We start from the raw sequence: 15,382 nt of genomic DNA, 5'->3' as shown, positions 1-15,382 counted from the left end.
GAGCAGTCATACTTGAGTTGCTGGAGGCAGCTGTTGAGGTTCTTGAGGGGCTCCTTGCTCACGGCAGGTGGGGGCCGCAGCAGCTCCTCCAAAAGCGAGGCCGGCACGGGGCAGTCAGGGATCTTCACCGGCGTCACCGGGCTGGAAGAGCTGGCTTCTCCCTTCGGCTCCTTTCTCTGTTTTTAAAAGCACACAGTTAGGGGCTTCCCCGGTGGCGCAGTGGTTGAGAATCCGCCTGCCAATGCAGGGGACACGGGTTCGAGCCCTGGTCCGGGAAGATCCCACATGCCGCGGAGCAACTGAGCCCGCGCGCCACAACTACTGAGCCTGCGCTCTAGAGCCCGCGAGCCACAACTACTGAAGCCCGCGTGCCACAACTACCGAAGCCCGCACGCCTAGAGCCCGTGCTCCGCAACAAGAGAAGCCACCGCAATGAGAAGCCCGCGCACCACAACGAAGAGCAGCCCCGGCTCAGCGGCAACTAGAGAAAGCCGACACGCAGCAACGAAGACCCAACGCAGCCAGAAATGAATTTTAAAAGTTAAAGATGAGTAAATTCATTAAAAAAAAAAAAAAAAGGCACACAGTTAGCCCTCCCACTCGGAGGCTGACGCCCCTGCCCCTTCCCCGAGGGTCCCCGCCGTCACACGTGGTCTTTGAGGCGCCTCCCCAGCTCCCCTCGGGCTTCTGGGGACGCACCTCCCACTCGTTCTAAATTGGCAGAGCTGGCAGCCACGGGGGTTCGAGAAATGTTGGCTGAACAGAAAACCTTCTTCCTAACGCACGAAGCAAACACTACAGTCCTGGCTCCTCAGGAGGCCGGAGCTGCCGAGAGCCCCCTAAGTGAGAGCTCATGGTGGGAGCTTTCCAGAGAGACCATGGCCTCGACTCTGAGTTTCCGTAAGAAATTCAGTCAATTTTCCAACTCGTAAGACTCCCCCCCTTCCTAGGACTTCAAACTTTTTCCACAGGTAAGCAAACCGTGCTAAACAGTAGATAAACCTCTGGATCTGAGTGACTTCTTTGCACCTGAAGAATATTTACATAGACTGAGTAGAACAACAGATGGCGGGCAAACAGATAACCTGAACAGAGCTCATGACGGCTGCTTCGGCGCCCCCGGGCCCCTGAGCCTGTGCTGGCAGCCGCTGTGTCCCAGCTGCTCTCGCCTGGAGGCCCAGGGGCTCTATGCTAACACAAGCAAACCATGCCCTCCTTTGCTTTAGAAAGCACGGGACAATAAGATGGCCTCTAGATTCATAGAAAGGGGCAAACGCTCCGCTGGAAAGAGCTCTACATCAAAACGCTTTGGCCTGTGGTCCACGGAGAACAGCCCATCGCCATCTACCTTCACGCAAGCGTCACTCAGTGTCGGTTCACGTGGCCCTGTGACTGCTGACTGACGGGAAAGCCTGCCAACCTCCCGCCGGCGCATCTCCGGAGGCCCCGCCAGCCGCCCGCTGGCCCAGTACCGTCGTGGCTGCCCCCCGCCGCAGGTCCAGCTTGAGCCGCTGGTTGTGCTGGAGCAGCGTCTTCATGTGGCTCTTCAGCTCCGACACTTTAACTTGAAGCAGGAACTTATCTTTCTGGGTCAGGGACAGGTCTTCCCGTACCACCTCCAGCTCAGATTTAAGATTCTGCAGAAAGTGGAGAAGTCACAGGTGTCTAAAACTGAAAGGTCTTGGGCTTCCCTGGGGGCGCAGCGGTTGAGAACCCGCCTGCCAATGCAGGGGACACGGGTTCGAGCCCGGGTCCGGGAGGACCCCCGGTGCCGCGGAGCAGCTGGGCCCGTGCGCCACGACTACGGAGCCTGCGCTCTAGAGCCTGCGAGCCGCAACTACTGAGCCCGCCCGTCTACAGTCCGTGTTCTGCAACGGGAGAGGCCACCACAGTGAGAAGCCCGCGCACCGCAACGAAGAGCAGCCCCGCCTCGCCACAACTAGAGGAAGCCCGCGCGCAGCAACGAAGACCCAATGCAGCCAAAACCAAATAAGTTAAATAAATAAACTTTTTTTAAAAGGCGGTAAATGTAGAACCCACATAAGTTAAAAAAAAAAACCTGAAAGGTCTTAAACACACTGCACAAATCTTAGCTTGAACGTCACAATCCCAAGGGGCTGGAACTCCCAGCCTTCGTGAGCCGCTCCCTCGCCCCGCCACTCCTCTCCAAGGGTCTACACTGCGGAGGATCCGGTTACAGTCCTGTCCTCACCGTTCCCGTCCACACTTCAGAGCCTCTGCCGAGGGGCCGCTAACATTCCCACGCCCACATCTGACGAGGAACCCAACCCTTGTTTAAACTCCAAGATCAGCTACTAGAATAAGCCTAACTGTCCCTACGACCGAACACAAGTCAGTCCTGGTTATCTCAAGCCGTCCACCTACAAGCAGGAATCCCAGCCTGAGTCACGTTCCCAACCCTTTCCTCGAGCAGTCAGGACTGTGCCGAGACTTCTTCGTAGAGAAGCTTTTCACAGATTGGCGGATGGAACCGTCTCACTTTTTGGACTTACTGAGATCCCGTTCCTGGGACACACTGCACAGCTCAGCCCAGGGTGGGGCCCTGGGGCCCTGCTCTCTGCTCAGCGTCCCTCAGCTGCCCGACCTGGGCTTCTCTCTGAAATGGGATAATGTCTGCAGAGCCGTTTCGTGGGCACATTCAACCCACTGAACACTCCTGCTGTGCACCTAGCACGCTGCCTGGCACGGCCCAGGGGGGAACTGGTGGAGTGCTGCCCGGGGCGCTCACACGACCCGCACCTGCGACGACTGCTGTACTCCATCCAACTCCTGTTTGCTCTGCCGCTCAGTCAAGTCCAGCTGCTGCTGCAAGGACTGGATTTCTCTCTCTTTCTGATCCACCTCCCATTTGAGATTTTCCATCTAGAGAAGGGAAAAAGTCACACGACCAAAAGAATTTTAAAATGGCTTTCATGCATTATAACATTGCTCTAGCTGTATCTCTCCATATCACTTAATATCATACTTAGAAAAAATAAATATCCCTTTCCAAGAAGGCAGGGAATGAAGTGAATGTGTCAACCAGCAGAGCCTAGCTCTGCAAGTCCTGTTAACTGGAGATGTACAGCCGCCCCGGCGGGTCACCTCTTGGTTTCCTGCGGGCTCTTTGCTCAGCTGCTCCTCCAGCTGCTTCTGCAGGAGCTGGAGCTGGGTCCGGGCCTCTGCCAGCTCTGCCTGGAACTGTGCTATTTCCTGGGAATGTTTCCCCTCCTGAATCCTAGCATAAAAAACAAGGAAGAGTGAAATTACAGTCTTCTTCCAATTACCTTCCCACTCAAAAATGTTGTCCGTCGAACGTTTCATGTCCTGGGTGACACGCATCATGACAGAAACTCCCGTACTGCTCACCCTGGGCAGGGACTGTTCTAGGAGCTCTGCCATGCACTAGCTCAACTAATCCCCACAAGCCCCGGGGAGGGACGCTTCGTGAGCCCAGTTCACGGACTACGATGGGAGGGACCGATGCACGTGCAGTGCCCAGCACATGTGCCTACACGTGTGCGAGCCGAGGCCACCCCAAAGGGAGCCCACGGTGAGCACTGGTGCTGAGCACAGCCCCCCGGGCTCTCTGTTCTCGGAGAAGAACCAGCAGGGCACAGGGTGGGAGCACACAGCACCAGGGTCAAAGTTTCAGACGTAAGCTGTGGCATCCTGAGACAGCAATCGGATCTCTCTCTCCTTCTTAGATCTGCCTGCAGAATACTCAGCGATTTGCTAGGACACAGGGGACCTGGTGCGTTGAAGGCACTAAGCGGAGATGGCGACGGTGCTGGCGCCCGGCCCCGCCCGCTCGCACTCACTGGAGCCCGTCTGCCTCCGCCTGCAGCCGCTGCACCTCCTGCTCCTTGGCCTGCAGCTCCTTCTTCACCTCGCTCAGCTCTAACGTGGCGGCCTTAAAATGGCGGCGGTTGTGCCCCGCTTCCGCCTGGGCGGCAGCAACCTGGGAAGAAGGACACGGCGTCATCGAGGACAGAGGCGCAGCCTCGCAGGACGTGCCCGGGTTCGTGGAGGCCGCCGCCCAACCCCTCGCATCCTAGCTGCTCTTGCAGGCCTTCCTTCCAAAGCCTTCCAAGGTCCCCGTCAAGGATGCAAGTACTGAACACACGCTTGGTCTGCAAGCGTGCAACGTGGCAGCAGCACCTGCTGAGCGAACAAACGTGTCCAACTTTCTTGGTCTGAGTAGTTGTTACAGTCTTCCTCAAGTGTATCTGCCTATTTCTTGTTACATGTATTCATCACTCGTGTATCTGGGAGGAATCTACCTTTCCATCGTACCATCTAACTGTAATAAAGCTACTGCTCATTAACCATTTAGGATGTAACTAGCTTTTTCATGGTTAACAACAGCTTATCTCAACGTTTCTGAGAAAACAAGCAAATTCTCAGAATATAACGAAATTTTCCATTTTCCTTTCCAATAGTTTAGTTTTCTTGTCTAATTGCACTAGCAAGCACTTCATTTCAAAGAAGTTTAGTAAAAATATTTACAGTATATGACAGATGAATATAGAAAGAACTCATACATGAATGGAAAAAAAACTCCAATAGAAGATATTAGCCGTGGTTGTCACTAGGTGGAGATTCAAGATGACCTGTACTTTAATCTCCATGCACACTAAAAATTTTTACTAGCATGTACTATTTTTACAATCAAGACAATCAGACCAAATGCACTTAGAGGAATAAATAAGCATCATTTACAATTACTGCCCTTAAAAAAAGAAATCAAAGTCAAATATACATTATCCCCCCAGCACTTTCAGTTAAAAATCTCCTAGTTACAACGTCTTTAAGGTGAGAATAAAACTATTAAGTGACACCTGAGTACAGAGCAAAAGATAGGAAGGTGGGCATAGAAAAGTAGGGAGTGTTGCTGACTCAGTTTGGAACCATTAGACGTGCAGCAGCTCCACGCACGGATAAAACATCAGCTGCAGGTGAGGCAAACGTGGGTCAAGAATAAGCCAATAATTGTTCATGTTCAAATATCCTTAACATATCTTAAAACTAGTTCTACTTGAAAAGAATGTCTTACTGTCTCACCCAGGAAATAAAGAACTATTTCCTTCTATCTCTAGTGTACTTTCGTGGAGAAATTCTTAAAGAATGTGGCAAAGCCCAGGTCACATGCACCTACACACGCATGAATGCGCCAATGACAAACATGTTCTGGGCATCTGCTCTGTGCAGGCACTGGGGACATGAGGGTAAACAAGCCACAGACCTCGTCCCAGGAAGCTGACAGTCTAATGAGGAAAGAGCTTTACAGAAACCACAGACGAGGCATCACGGCAGTAAAAATTTTAAAGTGCACGGCCTGAGGTCCACTCTAGCTCGCAGGGTGGCCAGGGCAGGCCCCTCTGCGGGATGAGCCACCTGATGCACTGGTGAACACCTGAGCATGGAAAGGAGCAGCCAGGAAGACTGATCCAAATGCAGAACATGGCCATGGGTCTCCAGAACCACCCTTCTCGGTTGCATTTTTAACACAAATAAACGTATACTCTTCTGCAGTTTGCTTTTTAACTCCACACTACGTGCAGGGCATCTTTCCCCAGCAAAATATGTAGCTACGGAGCTCTGTGCACATATCTTAGAGCCACACGACGGCACACACTCTTCCACTGATGAGCACAGGGTGGGGGCTCTCTCCAGCCTCGCTATCACCAACCCCACGATGACACCCCGTCCTTGGACACGTCAGCAAAGGTATTCACATGCTAAGTTCCTGGAAGGGAACTCATGTGTCACGGGTACTAATTCTCAGTTTTCAGACGTTTAAAAATTACATTCCAGAGGCTCTATGAGGTTGCAATCTGGAACCGGCTGGAAGACACACACCTGCTCCTCGAGGCTGTGCACCGTCACCTTTTCCTTCTGTAGCGCGGCCTGCAAGGCCTGGACAAGCTGCTTCATCTGGCGGTCCTCCTCCTCTTTGCGCTGCAAAACTGCCTGCACCTACAGCACATTCCAAGAGTGGTAAGGAAGTCAGGACGTCAAATTTCCAAAGCCTGAAGAGCCGTGGGAGCAAGCAGGGGCCACTCTGATCAGTGCCACGCGGGGGAGTCGAGCGTCACGGGGGCTCAAGACATCGTGACATGTTGCCAACAAGGGTACAAGCCAGGAAAGGAGTGAGAATTCCATCTCCGGAGAACGCCGTTGGCAAAACCGAAATCTCAGATCACAGGAGTATCATCAGTCATATGATCATATTCAAGCATCTCGTTAGAAACCCAAAAGATGCATATAAACCAAGGGTTATCAACGCAATCGCCTCCGTGGCAAGGCTGCCCGGGGCAGGAATGGTGGGAACTAAGGAAGCGCTCTCAAATCTGGTGAATTCAAGGCCTGGGCTGGGATGGGCTGCTGAACGCCATTTGAAGACTCCCCTGAAACACCCAGGGGGGCTGCAGAACTGAGGAGCTAACAACGGGGTCTGCAGGGAGAGCCCCGCTGGGGTTTGAACCCCAGTGCTGAATCACAGGAGGCCCTCGGGTCAGAGTCCCCTACGTGCAGCATGACTGCCTTGAGCTGGGAAAGGGTCCCCGCTACCCCCCGGGAGTCGCCCACCCACAGGGAACCTCATGGGCTGAGCCTAGCCCCTCCACAGCTCAGCTGCGGGGAGACACAGGCGCCCCGGACCCACCCCCGCCTCAGGGCTGGCAGAGGGGCTGCGACTCCAGCAGATTCTCTGGCCTCTACCCTGCAGGTGGCTGTGGTGACCAAGTGCAGACCACACAGCCGAAGCCCTCGGAGGGCTGCCCGGCCTGCAGCTAGTCTCCTGCTGCAAAGGAGTGTCCATACCTGCAGGTTCAGCTGGACCAGGTCTGCTTCCCTCTTGGCTAAAGCTGTCTCTAAGATGCCGTTGTGTTCCCTCAGGGCCGCACTGGACTGCCCGAGGCCCACAAGCTTCCCTCTCTCATGCTCTAAGTCCAGAGCCAACTTCTTATTCGACTCCTCAAGGCACTTTATCTTCCTCCTGAAGCCTCTGGACTCTTGCAGCTGAAAGAAACCAAAGTCACCGTGACGTCAGGGAGTTGCCCATTCTGGCTCGTGGAGCGCTCGCACACCAGGAACTGAACAGCTAACGCCACCCGCAAGAACGCACAGGCGAGCACTGCCCCGGACACGAGGGCCCTCGCCTCACAGCTGGGAAGGCTGCCGCGGCCACGCCCCTTCTCTCCGGGACCCACAGCCGACAGCCCAGCCCTCCCCCGGGCACCGTGGGCTTGTGGAGCAGCACACCCAGGGTCGGAGCCCAGGCGGGCCCGGACTGAGTGTGAGAGACAACTGTCAACCGTGCACGCAGCCCCGCGGCTCCCAACAGCCACCTTGGGACCCTGTGCAGAGCCCTAGGTGACACCACCACGCTGCTCGTGTGGCACCACCCGAAGCCACGACCGTCTGGGCCTGAGAGTTCCGTGGAGTTCCTCTAAAGGGTCGAGCCCCTTTGAGCCGGGTGTCTCGTCTGCCATACCGGAGAGGCAGCGGGCACAGCGGGCCCTGCTGCAGCGCGTGCGTGCGGGTGTCCGGCGGGGCGGGTGCTCAGAGACCCGGGCAGGCGGCTGACGGCCCCGGAAACGCAGAGCGGAGGCCGAGCGCCCGGGCCAGCGGCGGCGCCCCGCACGCGGGGCTGCGCGGCGTCCGCCTACCTCGTCCTCCAGCTCCAGCACCCTCTCCCGCTGCTCCTCCAGTTGCTGGCCGGTCAGCGCGATGACCTCCTGGAGCTCTCTCTCCAGCATCCTCTTGCTGTGGCCCACAGCCTGCAGCTCCGCCTCCAGGGCCTGGACCCGCTCCTGAGGGCCGGGACGGAAGGTGGGTTTGGTCACGGGTCCCGCCATGTAGCCCGGCTCGGCACTGACGGCGCGAGGCTGCGACCACACGCGACAGGTGATCGGCTCTGCAGCCTTCCCTCTCCCTTACAGGGCGCAATCAGCTACCAGATAGCCCCACACGGTAATGACTCACAAACTAACTTTGTCACTTAATGCTTTGAAAACACAGAAAGATAAGAGCTACCAATTACCATCTGTGGCAACTAAGCTGCACCAGGCACGATGTAACCAATGCCACACGCGTGTGCACGCACACGTGCTCACACACACACACTCTTCCTGCTGCTGCTGTGGGGCAGGTGCTGATCTGAGCCCCTCACAGGTGTCTCTCCACAGAGCCGTCCTAATGAGGGAGGCTCTACCATTTACCTCATTTCGGTCTCATTTTTTCTAAATAAATTTATTTATTTTATTTATTTATGTTTGGCTGAGTTGGGTCTTCGTTGCTGCGTGCGGGCTTTCTCTAGTTGCGGCGAGCGGGGGCTACTCTTCGTTGCGGTGCGCGGGCTTCTCATTGTGGTGGCTTCTCCTGTTGCGGAGCACGGCCTCTAGGCGCGCGGGCTTCAGTAGTTGTGGCTCACGGGCTCTAGAGCGCAAGCTCAGTAGTTGTGGCGCACGGGCTTAGTTGCTCTGCGGCACCTGGGATCCTCCCAGACCAGGGCTCGAACCCGTGTTCCCTGCATTGGCAGGCGGATTCTCAACCACTGCGCCACCAAGGAAGCACCATCGGCCTCATTTTTTTTTACTTTTTAGTTTATACTGGAGTAGAGTTGATCAACAATGTTGTCTTAGTTTCAGGTGTACGGCAAAGTGATTCAGTAACATATACATGTATCTATCCTTTTTCAAATTCTTTTTCCATTTAGGTTGTTACAGAATATTGAGCAGAGTTCCCTGTGCTGCACAGTAGGTCCTCGTTGGTCATCCTCGGCCTCCGTTTTACTGAGGATCAGCAAGGTGAGTGAGCTGCCTGAGACCCCACCTCACCAGGGCCGAAGTACAGGCCGAACCAGGATTTTGGCTCTCAGGCTGTGCTCCTGCCCAGCTGCCACCGGCTGTGCAGCAAGGGGGTGACAGACTGCATGGCAGTGACACCCACTGCTGGTACCACGTAAGTCAAAGAATTAAACAGAGAGAGATTTTAAAGTAAAAAGGAAATTGCAATTGAGTAAGTTCTCCCCCTCCCAATGTAAAAAGTAAGCATGTGAGAGGGCATATTGATTTTATGTATTTTGACAAAAGAACACCACGCTATGCTACAGTGTCCTCCAACTTACGAATTCTTAAACTGAGAGGAGACAGAAACAAAGATGAGAAAAAAATACGATTACTAAGCATAAGGGAAGTGACTCAAGTCGGTGGGTAATAAACAAAATGCAGAATTTTATACCCACTAACCAAAGTAAAAGGAGGTGGTCAGATCCAGACTGCAGGGATCTGGGAACCAGGACACTCGTGACTGACAGAGTGACAGTGTGACGCCCAGAGGAGACCTCAGAGCCTCCACCACATGCATACACCCCCTCCACACACACACACACACACACACACACACAAGCGTGCCCGTCCCCCACCCTAAACAATAACCCAAAGCAAAAGGCTCTCCCTCGCCTCAGGACGCCGCGGGGGGAAGAGCAGTTCCAGCGGCTCTCAGCCCTCGCCATGTGCAGGTCCCTCTTCCTCCTGGACCCGAGCGTTTCACAGGCACTTCCCTCCACTACGTCGCACATGCTGTCCATCTCAAGGGCCATCTGTCGGCAGAGCCATCAGCAACCCGCCCTCCCCTTGGCTCTGGCCTCGGCTCCTGCACTGGGTTCCCATCACCTCAGCTACCGTCACAGCCTCTCCTGGCCTCGGGTCCTCCCGACAGGACAGTGGCCAGGTCTCAGCTCACTCTCTGTCACACGGAAGGTCCACTCCAAACTCCCCGACCCCGGCTCACAGCCCCTCCAGCCAGACCCCTACTTGGCCCCGTGCCCCCCAGAGCCAGCGCACAGGAGCAGCGCTCTGCTGAGATGCCCGCCGTCACGCGAGACCAGTTCAGACGTCACCTGTCCAAAGGCCGTCCTGGACCCCTCGACCCTCACCCCGAGCCCTCGCACCCCACGCGTGGCGCTCACAGAACCTCCTCCCCAGACACGAGGGGGGCTGGGGCCAGCACCCCGCACGCGTTCACAGGGGTCAAATGCAGCGTCAGAGCCCCTGGTCACATTGCTACCGCGAGGAATTCTGAAGAAATGCTGCCCACACGCTGGCCCCACACCGCCTTTCTAGACCCTCCTAGGACGGTTTCGGAGGGGAGGTGCCTGTACATGTCATGCCCCAGCAGCCCCCTGCACCGGCCGAGTAGGCGGGTTACCCACGTGCAGGGTGTGGTCGTTGCCGCTGCCACCGGCCGCCCGGGCTCTCAGCTGGCTCAGCTCGGCCTCGGCCGCCTCCTTGGCTGCGAGGGCCTCCTGCAGGCGGCGGCTGAGGATGCCCACGGCGTTCTCGTAGGCCCTGTGCTTGGTCTTCACCTCCTTCTGTGCGCTGCTCAGGTCCGAGCCCAGCTGCTTCAGCTTCCGCTTCTGCTCGGTGACGGCCCTGGGGCGTGGTAGAGACAGCAGCGAGTCTCAGCTCACCTCCGACCACGTGCCACACCCAGCACAGGCCAAGTGCGTCTCCATCCAAGCTCCACCCTCCTCTGCCCCCAGCTCCACCCTCTCCAGCACTGCGCTGCCCAGAATCCAGCTCCCCAGGATGTGGTCGGTGGGCGTCCCCTACAGAGCCCAGCACCGTGCTTTCATCTGTCCTGCTCCCCTCTTGGAGGTGCTTAAACCACCTTGTGGAGACAGAGAAGAGTCCTCTCCTCCCAAACAGAAAGGCTTCCAGCGCTCTTCCTGATCAGCAGCAAGAAACGCAGCACTCAGGCTGGCAGTCAGCCAGCGGCTGACAGAGCAGGGCGGTGCGGGACACGCCGCGGGGGTGAAAGGCCTGGCGCGGCCAGGGGAGGACGAGCACAGGTGCCCACCCCGGGCAGGGCGCTAGGGGTGCGAAGGGCGCTGCAACAAGTGCTTGACACGAGAAGTCAAATGAAAACAAAAACAAACGGGGAGTGTTTGTGAAAGGATGTGTTAGCACATCCATGTGTAACCGTCAGATCACGACGGAATCACTTTTCCAGCCTTAAACTTGGACCCTGACTTCCTAGGCCAGCTGTTGTAGACCGGCGAGGGCTGGACAGACGGTGCTGGGGGGGCCCACACGGCTCACACCCCCCGCCCGGCCTCCCGCCAGCACACGCCCCGCGCCGCGTACCGCGTGGCTTCTTGCTGCAGCTCTTCTATTTGTTTCTTGAGCACCTCGTTGGCCTCCGTGAGAGCAGCTACCTGCTCTTTATCGAACTGCAAAGACTTCAAATAAAGGGAGGAAAAGATAAAATGAGGAGTGCCAAGCCTTCCACCTGAAGCCCAAATGTCGGAGTGGCTTCCTCTCAGGGCCGCCTTGCAGGGCACGGGCTTTGAGGAAAACCCTGGCCGAGGACCCCGCGATAAATGGCCATTTCACAGAGGCCGAGGGTCCCGCACCGCCCGTGTCGAGGCCGCTGGTGGGACAGGCGGGAAGAGCTGCCAACGAGAAAGCCTCAGGCGACGGCTCCCACCCGGTCCCCTCCCGGGCTTCTCCCAGCACCTCGGGGTGGCCTCGCGCCCCCTCCTGGCCTTGCCCGCTGCCCCGTCTCCCCCTGTGCAATGAGCATCGTCCCCCCAGGACCGGCTCGGCCCTCGCAGCCGCGAGCCCCACGTCCCGCAGCTGCGGGGGTCCTACCAGCCCCTGGCTCCCCACAGCCCCCGGGCCCTCTCGTCCCGCCTGCACCCTCATGGCTCTCAGCTGCGGCCTCCAGCCAACCTGCCTCCCTGGACCCTGCCCGGCCCTCCGTGGGACTTCTGACACGTCACACGTTAAGACGGAGCCCTCAGTCTGACACCCTGCCCACCGCTCTCCCCAGGTCTACCGCCTGCCTCAGAAACGCTCCTCAGCTGCAGGCATCTGGCCTGAGGTCTCCCTCTCCCCGGTCCCGTGCCAGACACCCTCAGCGGCACGGCCACCACTGTCTCTCACAGACTCCGCCGGCCACGGGGGCCCTGGTGCGTGCACAGCAAATCCGGCCCCACCGCCCTTAAAGCCCGGAGCCCAAAGCAGCTGCTGCAGGCGGCCCAGCCCACGTCCCCTGTGCGCCCGGTCACCCCCACGGTACTCCGTGCCCCCTGCTGCCTCTCTCCAGCGCCCACTCAAACGCCGGCTCGGACTGTCTCAGTAGCCCCCTCACGGCTCTACTCCGCCTGGATCTGAGCTCCAGGAGGGCCTTATTCTAGCCTGTTTCTCCAGAACCTCTCCACGGACCCCGCCCTGCCCACCGTACAGCCCCAGGCCCATTCGGCTGAACCTTCACAAGTCAAAGGCGTCCCCAGACCTGTAAGTGCGTCTCCATCTCGTCGCGCTCCCTCTGCGTGGCCTGCAGGTGCCCTTCGAGGTCCACCACCTGCTGACGGGCCTGGGACGCCTCCCTCTGCAGACGCAAGTGCTGCACCTCCACGGCCCTCTTCTCCCCTTGCAGCCTGACAGCCTCCTGCCGCTGCCCCTTCACCTCCGAGTCCAGCCTCCTCTTGGCGGCCTTCAGCTCACCAATGAGCTGGTCTTTGGAGGTGGCGTCCCGGCGGTAGGCCTCCACCATCACCTGCCCAACAAGCCGGAAGCTGCAGCCCGCGGGGCGGGTCTTCCAAGGGGTCAAGCAGTTTAAACAAAAATGCTCACCACTTATCTATATATAACTTTCTGGGGCTAAAGATACATATTTCACCAAATCTGAGATACCACTCACTGAGACACATATCTAAACAGGACTGGGTGATGGACAGGGGAGCCATGCCAGCCGCTGGGGGCCCTGACTGCTTCACTTTCTCAGGGGAATGTGGCCACTCCTTCCCGCTCCACTTGCCCTGCCTGGCTTCTGACAGGCACTCCCGCTCGCATCTCAGTGATAAAACCCACCACCGCTTACAACGCCCTCGGTTGCCCTTCCTCAGACCCTTGGTGGTGCTCTGCACTCATTCCTCAGACAGCAGAACTGGCTTCACTAATGTGAAGTGCCCTATTTCAGTGCTGGATCGTGGTGTGATTTTTTTCAAAGCAACGTTAAGCAGGAGGCCCGGCCGCTGTGGAAACAACACACACTCACTCTGATGTGCCAGCAGGGCACGATCCGCATGATACGGATGCCAACACCCCCCGAAAATGCACCTGACTTCAGAGGTATAAAAACGGGAGGGGTGAGGAGTGTACCTCAGAATCAGTGAAGTGCCTTAAAAAAGCTGGAGTCTAGTTGTTACCTTCCTCTCGAATGATTTCCTTCCAGTGAAGAGATTAAACGTACAGGATTTTCTTCATGCGCTTGTTCACAGAAAGAAAACCAACCACGCGTTCTTACCTTCTGTTGAAGAAACTGCTCCTTTATCTTCTGCGCCTGCTTCTTCAAGGAGGCAGCTTCTTGCTGCAGGTGCTCCACCTACGAGGGACATGTGTGCAGACATCACACTGGTGGCTCTGGGCGGGCCCCATGCCTCAGGGGGACACGTGGGCACGGAGGCATCAGTGACCTGCCTCCGCGCCTCCTGTCCTAGAAGCTTACAGACGGGTCAGCACCTGCAGAGAAATCGCACCTACTTCCTGGAGGGAAAACATGCCGACTTCCTCTTGTCCTCGACGCTCATGGAGTGGGATTCGAAGACAAAACCATTCCCGACACTAACTCTACTTCCTCCACACCCTGCAGCTTTCTTGTTCCGTCTGTATTTGTTTACTGTTCACCCACATCATAGCATGGCAGCTCCCGGGTGTGGCGTGCTAGGTCACGTGTGCACACACCCGGACCCTCGGCCGTCTCCCCACCCTCACCCACCGTCCTGCCGACACGTCCAGGGGGTTGCACTGCGGTCAGGCAGTCAGGAAGGAAAGAACCAAAGTTCCACGCTGCTTTTGCCAAGTCTGAGCTCCTCATCATAGGTGCACTGAAGCTGGTGTTTCTTGGCAGATTACTTTCAAAGCCCCAAACAACTCGGTTCCCAGTTCTCAGCCAGGTACCTGCACACCCAGCCACTAACCTAGGACCGGAAGTACCCCATCAGCTGCTGTGGGCCCCTTCCCCAGCTGAGCCCTGGGCCCTCCCCTGGAAGTGTTCTTCCGTGTTTCAAAAAAAGAACCAAACAAACCAAACAAAGGACCAAACAATCAGCGTTACTTCTTGTATACGTGATTTCCACTCGTAACAAAGTGACAGCAAACTGCATTACCTGGCTGGACTTGATGGCTAGTTCCTGTGTCAACTGCTCTAAAGTTTCTGACGTGTCCTGAGCACCCTCTTCCAGGCATTTTGCGTCTCTATCAAATTGCTCCCTGCCGCTCTGGGCTGCCTGCACAGCCACCTCCAAGACGATCTTCTCGTTCTGCAGGAAACGGATGGCATCGTCCCTGGCGGCGGCCTCCCCCTGCAGCTCATCCAGCCTGGCCTGCAGCTCATCGCGGTGCACCTGCAGGTCCCCGAGGGCCTGCTCCCTGCTCTGCAACGTCTCCTGCGTCGAGGTGAACTGCTTCAACAGGTCCAGGTGCTCCTGCTGCAAAGCCTCAAGCTGCTGGTCTCGCTGATGCAAAGTCAGCTTCACCTAGGAAAAAAGGAACCATAGTCAATGCAACCACGCTTGAATGAAAACACCGCGTGCTCCAAGAGTTTGTACTTTTTCCGTGCTTGGGTTTTAAACAGTCTGGACCGACGCTCTAGAGGCAGCCTTCTGCGTAAAGCTGCGGCACAGAAGACCACGAGCTGAAGCGAACCCCCGCCGGGTCTGACGACATGACGGACAGACCAGCACAAGCGAGCCCCGTGCGGCTGGCCGCGGCCCCAGGGCAGCGACACGAGCCCCCGAGGGGCTTGCCTGCTCCAGCTGCTGCTCCAGGGCCGCCGCTGAGGCCACCATCTTCTGCAGCTGCTCCTTCTCGTCTTCAAACTCCTCCAGCCTCCTCTGCAGGTCCTCCTCCACCATCGTCTTCGCCTCTTGAATCTGCACAAAGGCAGCTTCCTGGTCCAACATGTCAGCCTGGGCCCAGAAGACAGAGCATTTTTTAAAAAGCAGGATAACCTGTAGCCACAGCCTCAGCGGGCAAACCCCCCACCCCTGAGAGAAGCCATCGTCCCCGTCACCATCCTGTCCGTGACACACAGACAGGGGGCCCGAGGGCAGAAAGCTGGTGCCCTCCCACTGCCAAGACAGGCCACCGGCCGATTCCTCCACCCATGCTTCCCCTGCTGACCCTCGGGCCTGGCTGAAGAGAGAAGCAAGCAGACAACCCAGTTTTAAGAACTGGGATACAGTGGTGAATGAAACCGCCACAGCCGCCACCGCCGCCGCCACCTGCATGAAGACAGGCTGTTCGGGGTGTAACACACGGCACATTCTCTTTCACAAGATTACTTTTTTTTTTTTTTTTAAAGATTA

At 57.0% G+C, this 15,382-nt stretch overlaps 1 protein-coding gene across 4 annotated transcripts in view; it reads right to left on the bottom strand.

Moving 5' to 3' along the window:
* The window catches only part of GOLGA3 (golgin A3), a 45,246-nt gene that overhangs the window by 3,963 nt on the left and 25,901 nt on the right, over positions 1-15,382 (bottom strand). For all 4 annotated transcript variants that reach the window (XM_068562187.1, XM_068562185.1, XM_068562188.1 and 1 more), the window contains exons 10-23: positions 14,822-14,983; positions 14,183-14,551; positions 13,321-13,398; positions 12,307-12,570; positions 11,154-11,248; positions 10,220-10,439; positions 7,674-7,817; positions 6,826-7,023; positions 5,863-5,979; positions 3,822-3,961; positions 3,106-3,238; positions 2,761-2,883; positions 1,473-1,637; positions 13-176 (exon numbers count right to left, since the gene is read on the bottom strand). In XM_068562187.1, coding sequence (XP_068418288.1) covers positions 13-176; positions 1,473-1,637; positions 2,761-2,883; positions 3,106-3,238; positions 3,822-3,961; positions 5,863-5,979; positions 6,826-7,023; positions 7,674-7,817; positions 10,220-10,439; positions 11,154-11,248; positions 12,307-12,570; positions 13,321-13,398; positions 14,183-14,551; positions 14,822-14,983 — 2,372 coding nt within the window. The remainder of the gene's footprint in view (positions 1-12; positions 177-1,472; positions 1,638-2,760; positions 2,884-3,105; positions 3,239-3,821; positions 3,962-5,862; positions 5,980-6,825; positions 7,024-7,673; positions 7,818-10,219; positions 10,440-11,153; positions 11,249-12,306; positions 12,571-13,320; positions 13,399-14,182; positions 14,552-14,821; positions 14,984-15,382) is intronic.

Source organism: Eschrichtius robustus, chromosome 14 (genome assembly GCF_028021215.1).
Source record: "Eschrichtius robustus isolate mEscRob2 chromosome 14, mEscRob2.pri, whole genome shotgun sequence".
Lineage (NCBI taxonomy): Eukaryota > Metazoa > Chordata > Mammalia > Artiodactyla > Eschrichtiidae > Eschrichtius > Eschrichtius robustus.
Note: the sequence above shows the minus strand (reverse complement) of the source record. Positions and strands in the feature narration are given on the sequence as shown.